The 13,785-nt window shown below is 45.4% G+C and overlaps 1 protein-coding gene across 11 annotated transcripts in view; it reads left to right on the top strand.

Annotated features, from left to right (window-relative positions):
• The window catches only part of ST6GAL2 (ST6 beta-galactoside alpha-2,6-sialyltransferase 2), an 86,851-nt gene that overhangs the window by 39,407 nt on the left and 33,659 nt on the right, over positions 1-13,785 (top strand). For all 11 annotated transcript variants that reach the window (XM_008959529.5, XM_003807428.5, XM_034953593.3 and 8 more), the window contains exon 2: positions 5,392-6,391. In XM_008959529.5, the coding sequence (XP_008957777.2) occupies positions 5,449-6,391 (943 nt within the window). In that variant the 5' untranslated portion in view covers positions 5,392-5,448. The remainder of the gene's footprint in view (positions 1-5,391; positions 6,392-13,785) is intronic.

Here is a 13,785-nt window from a genome sequence, read left to right as displayed (position 1 = left end):
AGATTGGAATTTGGCATCTTATCGCCACAAAGAGTTTGGTCAGCTTATGATGTCTATTTTAATATTAATCCTGGTCAGTTGTGTCCACATATCAAAGGGAGAGGGAATGTATGGAGGCCTGTCTGACCTCCCTTCCAGTCATGACTGGAAATTCAGTTTTTCATGTTTCTCTGGGGTCCATCTGGCCATGAGGGGGTCTGTTGGGTCAGTTGAGGTGCTTAGGAATTTATTTTCAGTTTACATCTGTGTCAACCTTAAATAATGAGGTTCAGGAAATATGATTAAGTACAGAGTTTATTTGAGCGCAAAGCTTGAGGCTGGCCACCTGGGAAACCACCAACTTCAGATGAATGGGGTCAGTGTTTCCAAAACAGAGAAGTTAAAGTTTCAATTATATAGGCAGAGTCAGAGAAGTTCCAGCAGAATCACAGCATTTTCCATACAAGACCAGGTATATATGCCACAGCTGTTTGATTGGTTACAGATTGTTCCATTTTAAGCAAGAATACTTTATTATTCCATGAGGAGGTGCAGTGATCTGAGAGGGTCTTATCTCTGGCGCTGCTTGGTCTTTCTAATTATTTGCAGGAACAAAAAGGCAGAAGTTGCAGCTGTCTGACGCAGGCTACATAGCCACATTCCTCCCAAGGCTCAAGATAATTTTGAGTTCCAATAGCTTTAAGTTTGAATTATTTTAATTTTGAATTATTTAATTTTACATCTGATCATTTGAATCCTGCCACGAAATTTCCCAAGTTCACTTTCTCAGCTCAAGTTCCTGCGGCTTCTTGACTCGTCAAACCAAGGTCATATTAGATTATCTGGTGTGGCGGCGGGCACTGGCTCTCAGCCCCAAGCCCTCTAGGCCAGAGATTTTGAGCTCCTCCCAACAGGTCAAAGCTTTGTTTTTGTTGTTTCACTTCCCACCACTGTGCACACATCTCATCTTTGCCTTTGTTTTTAAAAAACATTTTCTGGAGCAAATGCGGAAATCAGAAACCTGCATTTCTCATTTGTTAGTTGCCCACCAGAGCTGTTGCTCAGTGCAGGGAAACCAGGAAATGGTGACTACCATTCAGAAACAAAAAGACTGTCTTTTAAATCAGCTGCTGCAGCCTTGGTATTCCCAGCATGGAACTTCTAAAACTTTTGGAATTTCCTTAGCGATAGGACTGTTTTCATTCTGCTAATGAGGGAACTCACTTTGTGCCCTCAGATAGCTTCAGCTTGGGCTCTGATCACCAGAAGGATCAACCAGATGAAATTGCAGGGTTTCAGGAGGCTGAGGCAGGAGAATCACTTGAACCCGGTTGGCAGAGGTTGCCATGAGACAAGATCGTGCCACTGCACACTCCAGCCTGGGTGACAGAGCGAGACTCTGTCTCGAAAAAAGAAAAAGAAAAAGAAATTACGGGGTTTGAACTTTCTGAACTTTGGGCTGCCCGACATCCAGGGAGAAGAGTGGCACTGGAGATTAAGTTCACTCACATGGCCAGTGATTTAATCAATCATGCCTATCTAATAGGAACCCTAATAACAACTTTAGATTCTGGGGTTCACTGGAGCTTCTGGTTCATGAACACACTGATGTGCTGGGAGGGTGATACACTCAGATTCCACAGGGAAAGAGGGTGGAGCTGCATCTCCCCCAGATCTCACCCTGTGTGCATCCTTTACAATAAAACCATAGCCATAAATCTAGTACTTTCCTGACTTCTGTTAGTCATGTTAGCAAATTATCGAACCTGAAGGGTGTCCTAGAGTCTGGGGATTGGTAGTTGAACAGTTAAAAGTGTGAGTGGCTTTGAGTAACTTGTGAGTAACTTGCCCAGAACCACAGAGCTAGCAAGCAGCAGATAATTACATGCAAATCCACACAGCTGGCATGTGAAACGAGGGCAGTCTCCTGGAGGCCTGAGCCCTTAACACATGGGGTCTACACTAACTCCCAGTAGCAAGTGTCAGAATTACACTGCAGTGCACCCAGTGGGATGCAACAGAATAACTTTTATTAAGGATAATTTTGCAATTTCTTAATAGAATTCTTGAAATATTAGAAACAGCTTCTAGACCTTTATGTTGGTCATTACAGCTCAAAGCACTGTCCCTGGGTGGACAGGTTAGACAGATCATGTGGAAGGTGCTACTCAAAGTGTGGGCCCAGACTAATGCACATCCACAACTGTTCATTACCAGTTCCTGGTAAGATGTTTACAGAACTTGAGAGCAGGCATTTAGAAACTTTTATAGCAATTGTACAATGCCAAGACATTCAGAAATGGAAATATTAAAATATCACACAGTGACAATTTGGGGGAAAAATTACCCTTCACCACAGATAGTTTGGGGAGTGTAAATTTAGAAAAGGTAGCCTTGGTTTGTATGACCAGATGGAATCAGAACTTACTGTGAAAGGTGTGAGCCATAGGATGAAGCAGATGGATTTGCATGTAATATCTGCTGCTTGCTAGCTCTGTGGTCCTGGGCAAGTTACTTAATTGCTCTGGGACTCAGTTCCCTCATCTAGAAAATGGCTATGACAGTATTTCCTATCTAATTCGATGCTGGAAAGACCAAATAAAATAATCCAGAACAAGTGCTAACCACAGACCTGTATATATAGTAATCTAACTGCGGGTATTAATTCTTCTACGCTCGCTTCTTGGCATCTGTGGTTCCGGCTTGGTTAAAGTATATTCTGTCTATGTAGGTTTGATGTATTACTGTATATAAAATCTATAGCCTTGCTCTCATGTGAATACAAAATAAAGTAAACACAGTTTAAAAGCCACAATTTATACATGTAAGCGAATGTTGCATTTTGTAGAATCCCTCTGAGATGCTAGAGTCTTATCTGAAAATGTTGCAATTGTTGGAAGCATTTTTAGGACTTCTTCTTTTTGGCTTAATTTTTCTTTTTAATTATTATGGGTATAAGATAGTTGTATATGTTGCTGATGATTTCTGGAACTTATTTAACATTTCCATTAGAACCTGTTCCAGTGATCTTCTGATGTAACAAATCACCTTAAAATGTAGGAGTTTACTCAGCATCGTGCAATATGCCCCTGTAACAAACCTGCACATGTACCCCTGAATCTAAAATTTAAAACAAATACATATATAGGTATATAAATGTATTTATACACATCTATACATATCTCAAACAAAACAAATAAAAAATAACTTCGTGGTTTAGAACAACAATCTATCATTATCACTCACCGTTGACTGACTGGGCTAGACCGGCTCTCCTATCCGGTCTTCCATGGGGTTGCAGTCAGATGTTGGCTGGAGATGGAGTCATCGGAAAGTGCAACAGACTGGACATCCAGAATGACTTCTTTGCGCTTCACATTTGGTGCCTGGGCTGGGATGGCTGGGACGGCTGGAACAGCTTGGGGCTGGCTGGGTATCTCTCATTCCACGTGGACTTTCCTAGCCTGGGCTTCCTCGATGCATGCTGGGCTAAGCTTAGGGATATGTCTTCACTGGTGTCTGGCTTCCCCCAGAGTGAATGTCCTGAGAGGCAGAAAGTGGAAAATGCTAGACCTGGGCCTGGTAGCTGGCATAGTATCACCACCGCCATATTCTACTAGTCCAAGCAGTCATCGAGCCTGTCCTTATTTAATAGCGGGAGACACAGAACCTGCCTCTCTCTGGGTGGAGGGTCAAAGAATCTGTGTCCACCTTTAACCTGCCATAGAGCCACAAAAGGAATGTAGTTTTCTTAGTTTAGCATGTCCTTTCCCACCAGCGACATTGTATGACTTCCCAAGGTGACCACGTTGAGGTAGGAACATTCATTTTGATTTCAGTTCCTATCTTTTTTAGTGAAAGCACAACCATTGTATTACAGCCATGCCCTACATGCCTTTGTGTTTTGGCATTGGTCAGCCTGTACTGGGGAAGGAGCGTGGGGGTCACACATTTCCCCTGGCAGACCCTCCCCTCAGAATCACCCTACTTTCTGAGTATCTGATTTCTACTAACGACTTCCTTGCAGTCTGTGTTGCCTCCCTGCACTCTTCTCTACCTTACTTACCACCAAGGAATCTCCTGAAAGCCCATGGAACCAATGCATAACTCCTTTGCTCTCAGAACTTCACTCTCTCCCTATTTCTTATACGGCATGTGCCCCAGACATCCAGGTAGGCACTCCACACCCTCCACAGCTGGAAGAGGATAGCTTTCCAATTATGTTTTCCCCAAATGGTCTTGCTTCTTCTTCCAGCACCCCCACCAAAACACCCATCATAGCCACAGACACACAAGGCCCTCTGCAAAACACACACAAACACAAGCTCAGATCATTTACCCAGCCAATATTTATTGAATATCTGCCTGTGCTTGGTTTGGTGCTCAGCTTGAAGTTCCAGCAAGCTTAGTTATTATTCCACAAACATACCTTAGGTTATTTTCCCTTTCCAGGACTTTGCTTAAGTTCCTGAAGTTAGGAGCATTTCTTATTAATGTTTTTGTGTTTCCTTTGGTACTAAGTGCTGTGTGCTTCCCACATAGCAATACATATTAGTTGCAATGCTGTACAGAGGAGAGGTTCATTCTCTTTCATTGTATCTTACTTTTCATCTCTGCCCCTTTTGTTACCCTTTCTCTGAGTCTCGTCTAGAATCAGCAAGCTCTCTCCTCATCTCTCCTCCTATTTCAAGTTTTAATGTACTTCCCTCTTATCTCACCAAAAGTTCACGGTAAGGGTGAAGTAGGAGGGTAGTCTTGGGGGCATTGTTGAAGACAACAGGCACCCTGAAATAACATTCACCCACAGACACAGTCACTGAAGCATTGCTTTATTCAGTGCCATCAGTGGACTTCTGGTATGTTCTAGGCAGCCTTCCAGACTGGGGAGAACAGGAAGAATCAGATAGGGTTGTCACTCCTTAGAAGTGCACAGCAGCGCTGCTGTAAAATCTATGAGCTCTGAGCTTTCGGTGGTCTGATAAGCAGACAAAAGAGGGCAAACCATGCTTACCTCTCTGGCTTTGCTTTATCAAATTGGAATTTTATAATCTCAGAAGTAGGGGGAACTTGTGGGCAGGGGCACTACTGTCTATCAAAGTGGGAAGGCAGATGTGTCCCTGAGTCACATGGGGAGGATTTTGCAAATATACACTCATCCATCGCCTCTCTCCAAAGACTCACCTGAGATGGCGAGATCCCTTGTTTTGCAGAGGTTGGTGGGAGGTGGGGGGCGGGGAGGGGGACAGATATGACACCTGGATTTAGCTAAAACTCCTGGATGATTCTGGTTTCTAGTGCCCCTTCTACAACCCCACCCCACCACCTACAGAAACACTGCTCAAGATAGAATGTCCCCAGCAGCATCTGAGCAGATGCCCCATGTTGGCTAACTGCCATCTGGCTGTTTTTCAGGTTCATTCTGCCACCCATCTGCATTAAGACACAAGGTGCTGACCGCAGAGACCTGCCATGAAACCACACTTGAAGCAATGGAGACAACGAATGCTTTTCGGAATATTCGCTTGGGGGCTCCTCTTTTTGCTGATTTTCATCTACTTCACCGACAGCAACCCCGCTGAGCCTGTACCCAGCTCCCTCTCCTTCCTGGAGACCAGGAGGCTCCTGCCGGTGCAGGGGAAGCAGCGGGCCATCATGGGCGCCGCGCATGAGCCCTCCCCGCCTGGGGGCCTGGACGCACGCCAGGCGCTGCCCCGCGCCCACCCAGCCGGTTCCTTTCATGCGGGGCCTGGAGACCTGCAGAAATGGGCCCAGTCCCAAGATGGGTTTGAACATAAAGAGTTTTTTTCATCCCAGGTGGGGAGAAAATCTCAAAGTGCTTTCTACCCGGAGGATGACGACTACTTTTTTGCTGCTGGTCAGCCAGGGTGGCACAGCCACTCTCAGGGGACATTGGGATTCCCTTCCCCCGGGGAGCCAGGCCCGCGGGAGGGGGCTTTTCCGGCTGCACAGGTCCAGAGGAGGCGGGTGAAGAAGAGGCACCGGAGGCAGAGAAGGAGCCACGTGTTGGAGGAGGGCGACGACGGCGACAGGCTGTACTCCTCCATGTCCAGGGCCTTCCTGTACCGGCTCTGGAAGGGGAACGTCTCCTCCAAAATGCTGAACCCGCGCCTGCAGAAGGCGATGAAGGATTACCTGACGGCCAACAAGCACGGGGTGCGCTTCCGCGGGAAGCGGGAGGCCGGGCTGAGCAGGGCACAGCTGCTGTGCCAGCTGCGGAGCCGCGCGCGCGTGCGGACGCTGGACGGCACCGAGGCGCCCTTTTCTGCGCTGGGCTGGCGGCGCCTGGTGCCCGCCGTGCCCCTGAACCAGCTGCACCCCCGCGGCCTGCGCAGCTGCGCTGTCGTCATGTCTGCAGGCGCAATCCTCAACTCTTCCTTGGGCGAGGAAATAGGTAGGTCTCAGCGGGGGGACCAGGTCGCCCTGTCTTGAGCCAGTGTGTCCCTGGGGGCCGGTTCTTTCTGAGCGCGCCTCTGGATCTCTGACGGGGCAAGCTGGGGTCTCCGCACCAGGTGTTCCTAATATTAGCTGGAGATTCTTCAGGTGCTTTCCCATTGCTGGCACAGAATGAGTCTGCCTGGGGTCACAGCAGAAGTACTCTTCGGGAGACTCTTAGAGCAGGGATTTGGGGAATGCTAGGGAGCAGGAAGGGTCCTCCCCATAGCTGATGCCAGTAGGCAGTGGAAGGAAAGCGCCGCCCTTTGCCCCCGGCGTCCTTCTCATTGTTCAGACTTCGTATCCCATAGAAACCGCAGTCTGCATGGATATGCCCCCAGGCTGTGGCCCCTGAAAGCCCGGTGAACCCATCCTGCCGTGGGAATATGGGAAGGGAACAAGAGGAGGAGGCAAGAAAGCAGAAGCTGCCCAATCAGGGCGTCAGCTCCAAAAAGCAGGGTGCATGAAGATAATATTGGTTACTGTGGGCTCTGAGAAGAGCCCAGCTGCCGTTGGGAACATCTTTCCCATGGGAGAATAAGTTCCGGCCTCCCAACTGTTGGCGCAAATCCAACCTTTGGGGCACTGCCAGTGCACCTACCAGGGACCTTCTCCAAGATGGTAAATAACATGCAACACCTGGTCTTCCTCCCTCCCTGCCAGGCTCTGTCTTCACATCCCTGTCAAGAGCCCTGGAGCACATCTGTTTCCCAGCTCCTGTATCAGTCAGGGTTCTCCAGAGACTCACACCAAGAGGATATGTGTCTATACAGAGACAGATTTATTTTAAGGACTTGACTCTCATGATCGTGAAGGCTGGCAAGTCTGAAATAGGTAGTGCAGCCCAGCAGATGGGAAACTCAGGCAGAGTTTCTGTGTTGCTGTCTTGAGGCAGAATTGTTTCTTGTTTAGGAAACTTCAGTCTTTGTTCTTAAAGCATTCACCTGGCTTGAGGAAGCGCACCTGCATTTTGAGAGTCGTCTGCTTTTCTCAAAGTCTAGTGATTTAACTGTTAATCACATCTTTAAAACACCTTCCCAGCAACATCTAGACTAGTGTTTGACCAACCAGCTGGGCACTGTGGCCTAGCCAAGATGGCACACAACATTAGCCATCACTATTTCTTCCTAGTTTTCAAGTAAAATACCAGTTCTAATCTTTTTTGATTGATGGGGGCATGGCAGGGTTCAAATACGTTTCCCTCCTGCAGAGTGGTGTAGGTTCTGCACCAGATGGGCCTGCATTGGCTGTCCTCAGAATTCCCCTTCCTCGCTGGATCACATTCATTTCCCCACCTGCCCCAGACTCTCACCCTGTCTTGCCAGAGATACCCAGGCTCTTGTGTTGCCATAGCTGGGCTCTCCCTCAGCAGTTTCAGATCCCTTTGCTCCTGGAACTCCCCTTCTTCCCAGGCTAATTCCACTGCTAGACCAGTCAGCAAGCAGCTTGGCCCTTTAGGCTCATTCATTTGACAAATATGTGTTTAGCCCCTAATATGTGCTTGATTCTGTACTAGGAGCAGTAAAACAAATGTGAGTCAAATACAACGTCAGCCTCAAGTCCAGATATAAAACAATCATGTCCTGTACACTCTCACAGTAGGCGTTGTTAGGGCATAACTGGTCTGGAAGTGACATTCAGGGAGTGTTGCTCCCTCTTTGCAAATAAGTAATCTTTGTTGTCTTCATTTTAAGCGGATCCATTAGTTGTTCTGTGTCCTTGAAGAGTGGCCTATGTTCCAGAGTTCTCTCGGAATAGGGTGAAGCCACTGTAGGCAGGCTCAGAAGCCCAGATCTCAGCTCAGCAGAAGTCCTTGGGCATGAGGCTGAATGAGAAATATTTGTAAAGTTAAAAAAAACAAGACAGTGAGTCTGGAATCAAGATCTGGGGTACCTGTGTCCCTGTGCTGACATTACAGCAGGCTCATAATAACACAGTCCATGTGTCATATAAGCTTGTAGCCAAAGCCGGAGCAGAGCAGCCTGCAATTTATTAAGAAGAAGCAGTGGTTTAGAGGTCCCTGGGGTGAAATAACACCACAGTTCTTTCTCATTTCTGAGAGCCAATATTAATAATGTGGAGAAGGAATTTAAGTATTATGCTTGAAGCAGGCAGTAACTTGCTTCCGGTTTGGTTTTGTTTTAAACACCTCTGCATCAGAGGTGAAGATCTGGATTGCTCTTGCATGTCAGTGAGCAGTCCCTCGTTCTTTTTTTCTGCATAAATATCCCTGACCAGAATCTTGTAAACTCTGTTTACAATTTGGAAGAGAACATGAAAGACGCTGAGAAGTCCATGTTTCTGGGAAACTTGAAATGCCAGTTATATCTTTGTTAATTTCTAGTATCCAAATCTAATTTATTTGGCATGCACTTGCATGAGTCTTTATGATTAGAACTGTAGAATCACAACTGAAGAACATGCCTGGAAATTTCTTTAAAATTCTCTTTATTGTTTTGTCTAGGGTCGTTTGGATCAGATTTTGTATCTACTATTTTAAGAACATGTAACCATAGCATGGCTCAATTTGTATAAACAAAAAGTTTCATTTGTATAAGTTGGTATCTCAGCATCAGCAGTGTACATGCCAGGTGCCGACCTCGCTCCTTCCTGTTCACCTGAATATATGCAAGCAAACCCACATAGTTATGAATGGCTTGCAGAATATAAACAAACTCTGGCAGCAAATTCCTTCAGGCAGCTTAGAATATTGGGGGCATGGTGTAGCTAAATTCGTGTTGGCCCCTAAGTATCTACTTGTGAATTGGCTAAATGAAGATCAAAAGACTTAACAAAGATCACGATCTTATGAAAAATTGAAGGCAGAGCTAGGAAGTGTCTCAGATGATCAGTGCTTATCAGCCCTACCTATGTTCTGCCAGGAGGACCCCTCTCTATGCTGATGTCAAAGGGAGACCCAGTCAGTCTCAGGTTTGCTTACTGGCTGCCCTTTCGCTCCCCCTGGTGTTTGCTCCACTGGCAGTGCAGCCCCCATCCCCCTACCCTTCTGTTGGAACTGGGTCACACAATGGAATTGGTTTTGGTTAGAAAAGTAGAGCAGTTGTAAACACTTCCACTGTGAATATGTTATTGAAAAACAAACTAATTGTTTTGGAAACCTGGATCATTCTTTCCTAGAGTTATAAGATGATCTGTTTTCACCCATGCATATAAGCAATAATAATTTGCTTCTATGCAGTGCTACTAGCATTCATGTGGAAACATGTTACAGAGGAGAAAGGTCTGCTCTGAACCACGAGTAATAGCCTTCATGTGGGAAACCAAGATCTGTGTACCTGAAACTCGAATTCTGGCAAGTGCATGGGAAATGGGACATGGAGGGAGAGACTAGGGGTGGGATGCATAGACTGGTGGAGAGGGCTTGAGATTTGACATGTCCTGTTACCTTTTAAAAAAGCAAGAAAGAAGAAAGCAGTCCATATACTCATCCAATTAGCATTATTTATTGATCACCAACTCTTCACCAGATCCCGGGCTAGACACAAAAATGAATAGGTCACAGGCTCAACTATCCATACCGGCACACTTCAGTGGTAAACAGACAATTCCAGTGTTGTGGGTTGGAGAAGGACAGAGAGATATGTAGGCTGACAAGGCAGAAATGACAACGGATTCCTAACTCCCCTGAGGGCTGGTAGAGAGAAGAGATTGGTAAAGACTGCTCCAGGGAGAGGAGACCAAGCTGAAGGCCCAGCATCATATGGAAGTGAGAACCAGCATGTTGTGCAGGTGGTGAGAGCTACAGGGAGTACATGGGCTCGTAGGGACAGAAGAGAGAAGCAGGCTTGGAAGGCAGATCATCTTCCTGGATGCCCTTGCAAGCCACTCTATGAAAATTAGACTTCACTTAATTGAAATCAGGTACCACTTATAGTACAGACAAGGCCCTGTTCAAAATGCTCTTGGTTTTTTTTGTTTGTTTTTTTGTTTTTTTGAGATGGAGTCTCCCGCTGTTGCCCAGGCTGGAGTGTAGTGGCACAATCTTGGCTCACTGCAACCTCCACTTCCCAGGCTCAAGCTATTCTCCTGCGTCAGCCTCCCGAGTAGCTGGGATTACAGGCACGCGCCACCATACCCGGCTAATTTTTGTGTTTTTAGTAGAGATGGGGTTTCATGATGTTGGCCAGGCTGGTCTTGAACTTCTGACCTCAAGTGATCTGCTCGCCTCGGCCTCCCAAAGTGCTGGAAGTACAGGTGTGAGCCACTGTGCCCAACCCAAAATGCTTTTTATGTGCTAACTGTTGTAAACCTTACAACCCTAAGTGATAGATAACTTTGTTCCCATTTTACAGATAAGGAAATGAAGGTACCTCCAGTCGCATGTGCAGAGTCTGGATTCAAACCCCAGTCTGGGTCTCCAGAAACACTAGCTCTCACCCCTGTGCCCATGATGTGCAGCCATTGCAGATAGTCACTGTAGAGAGATCACTCCAGAGCCTGGACTTGAGGGTGCAAGGGAAGTACATCAAGAGGTGAGGGTTACAGGTCCTGGGGAGAAACAGGGCTTCCAGGGTGACGGAGCTCCCAAAGCGATGCTTTGTCCAATCCCAGGCAGGCCATTCTCTAGTGACTGGAGAGGCTTGCTCTCCTGCTGTTTGAATTTTCTCATAAGTGTAGGAGAGGGGGATGATGTGGTGAATGGGGCCTGGGGCAGGGCAGTGACCGGGTGCTGGCCCAGCAGCTCCTTGAAGGGCTTTAATTTTCCTTCCATGGATGCACTTGTCTGGCTCCATTCTCAAGGACAACACAGCATGGTTCTGGCCTGGAAATGCCTTCTCCAGAAATGAAACTTGACTTTCTTCCCCTTGTATTTGCCGTCTGACCTATTCCTTTTTTTCTAAATATGAATGGACAGCTTCTATTCTCACAGTGCATTATCAAGGAATGCACAGCCAGGTGTACGTTTACAAAATGTGTCTGTGTGAGAGACAGTCTCAGCGCACCCTCCCCTTCCATCCCAACCCCACGCTGCTCGTAGTGGCTGTTCATAGAGGGCTTGCACTGGGCCTAGCCACAAGCCTACATGACCCTGCCTCCCTGCCCTCTCCATGCAGGTGGCCTTTTAACTCTGCAGACTAATACCACCTCCAAAGGAATTACACTGCGTTATCTTTCTGTGCCCTGTGCCTCGTGAAGTCCTTGGATGGTTTAGAGCACAGCTCCACAATAAGACAATGGGCATTTAAATGCTGGGATGTTTTCAAGGGTGATGCAATTAATTCAGATTTATTAGTCAAATAATAGAAATGCACCCACCGCTTGAGGCCCTTGGGTAGGCTGTGTCTGAGGGGTGGGTAGCGTGGTTTGGAGAGAACTGAGATTGAGGATTGCTGGCATCACACTTCCTCTCTGGCTTAGGGCTGATTCCCTCCCAGCACCTGCAGTCACCGCTAGTGGAGTCTCCTCTCACTGTCTGCAACCAGAGGGTTTCCCTAGCTTAGCAGTGGGAACAGTGAGATCTAAGCTTACCCTTAGCCTTTGCAAGGCCCTTTCGAGGGTCCATGAGAAAAAACTATTCTGGTAAGTATACTCAGAGTTCTTTTCCTTTCAGTTGTTGACATTTGCACTGGTGGTACAAACACAATGAATGATGCATGAGACTGGGGCTTCTTAGCACAAGTCAGAGCAGCAGAACCCAAAGCTCAACCTTTGAATACACGTGTTTTTCAGATTCAGTGGGGCACATGGGGAAATAGGAGAAAAGCACTTATGTGTGCCAGTTCACAAAGGAAAAGCCCTTGGGTAATTGCACTGTGAGCCGAACTAGCCACTTTTTTCATGAAATACAATTTTAACTTGAAAAGAAACGTCAATTATTCAGACTTGGATATTTGGCAGATATATTCTCAAAAAGGAATCAAGCGAGCCTGTCACTTTTAGGAAAATAACTGATAGTATTTGTTGCCAATGATAAAATTCAAGCTTTGAACCATGAACTTGGAAGTTTTCCAGACTTTAAAAACTGGGGAACTCCATGGTGATACTAATCAATGTGGTGTTTCAATTCTTTTTTTTTTTTTTTTTTTTTTGAGATGGAGTTTTGCTCCTGTTGCTCAGGTTGTAGTATAATGGTGCAATCTTGGCTCACTGCAACCTCTGCCCCCTGGGTTCAAGCAATTCTACCTTAGCCTCCCGAGTAGCTGGGATTACAGGCGTGCACCACCACGCCCAGCTAATTTTTTTTTTTTTTTTTTTTTTTTTTTGTATTTTTAGTAGAGACGGGGTTTCTCCATGGTGGTCAGGCTGGTCTCGAACTCCCAACCTCAGATGATCCGCCCACCTGTTCCTCCCAAAGTATTGGGATTACAGGCATGAGCCACCATGCCCAGCCAGTGTTTCAACTCTTTATAACAAAATGCATCACTATTTGGAATATCTGACTAACATATTATATATATATAACTTATGTATAACTATGCCTAGCTGATAGTTTTCAGCTGATCATTGTACAATATTATACAATTATGCATGAGTGAAAGATCCATTTTAAGAGAAAAATAGACCACAAGTTTTAATGTAACAGAGCACAAAAAGTTCATTGATAGGTTTCAGATTCCAAATTATAACCAACCCTAAGAAACTAGCCCTCGTAGTTTTGTTAGGTATCAAAGAAGAATATTCACAGTTCTTTGGAAGGATTCTTTAAATAGCTCTCTCAATTCAACAGTGTGTCTGAGCCTTCATATACTTCAAATAAAACAACATATTGCAACAAGTTGAATTCAAAAGCAGATGTGAGAAACCAACTTTCTAAAAAACCAGACCTTAAAGAGACTTGCAAACATTTAAAACGGTGCCAGTCTTCTCAGTATTCTTTTGGTTTTTGAAAATATAGAGGTTTTTTAAATTGAAAAAAAAGCTATTTTAAAATAAATTAAGAGACATTTTAAAATTCCCTGTTTTACTTTTTAGTATGGTAAATATCAGTAGATATATTCCGTCTGCCTAAAAAGTGTTTGGATTATCAATAAATTTCAAGAGTCTACTGTTTTGGGTAATCTAGTTTTTCTACCTCAAATATTATTTGAATTTTTTGACAAAACATTATTCAATAAAAATAAATAAGAACTCCATTACCTCAATAAAGTATGAACAAATCCTTAAATTGTGAAGTAAAGAACTGGTTTTAACTTGGAGGCATTCATGTATTTTGGCATCATTCACACAAAGAATAGATCCCGTTGAACCTAGAGATTGGCAGACTTTTTTACAGAGCCTGGTAGTAGATATTTTTTGTTTTGTGAACTGTATCTCTGTCTCTGTCTCAACAACTCAACTCTGCAGTTATAGACAGCGTGTACAGTGAGTGTGTCTGTGTTATGGTGGAACTTG

This window comes from Pan paniscus, chromosome 12 (assembly GCF_029289425.2).
Source record: "Pan paniscus chromosome 12, NHGRI_mPanPan1-v2.0_pri, whole genome shotgun sequence".
NCBI classification, from domain to species: Eukaryota; Metazoa; Chordata; class Mammalia; order Primates; family Hominidae; genus Pan; species Pan paniscus.
This window is presented reverse-complemented; position numbering and strand designations above follow the sequence as displayed.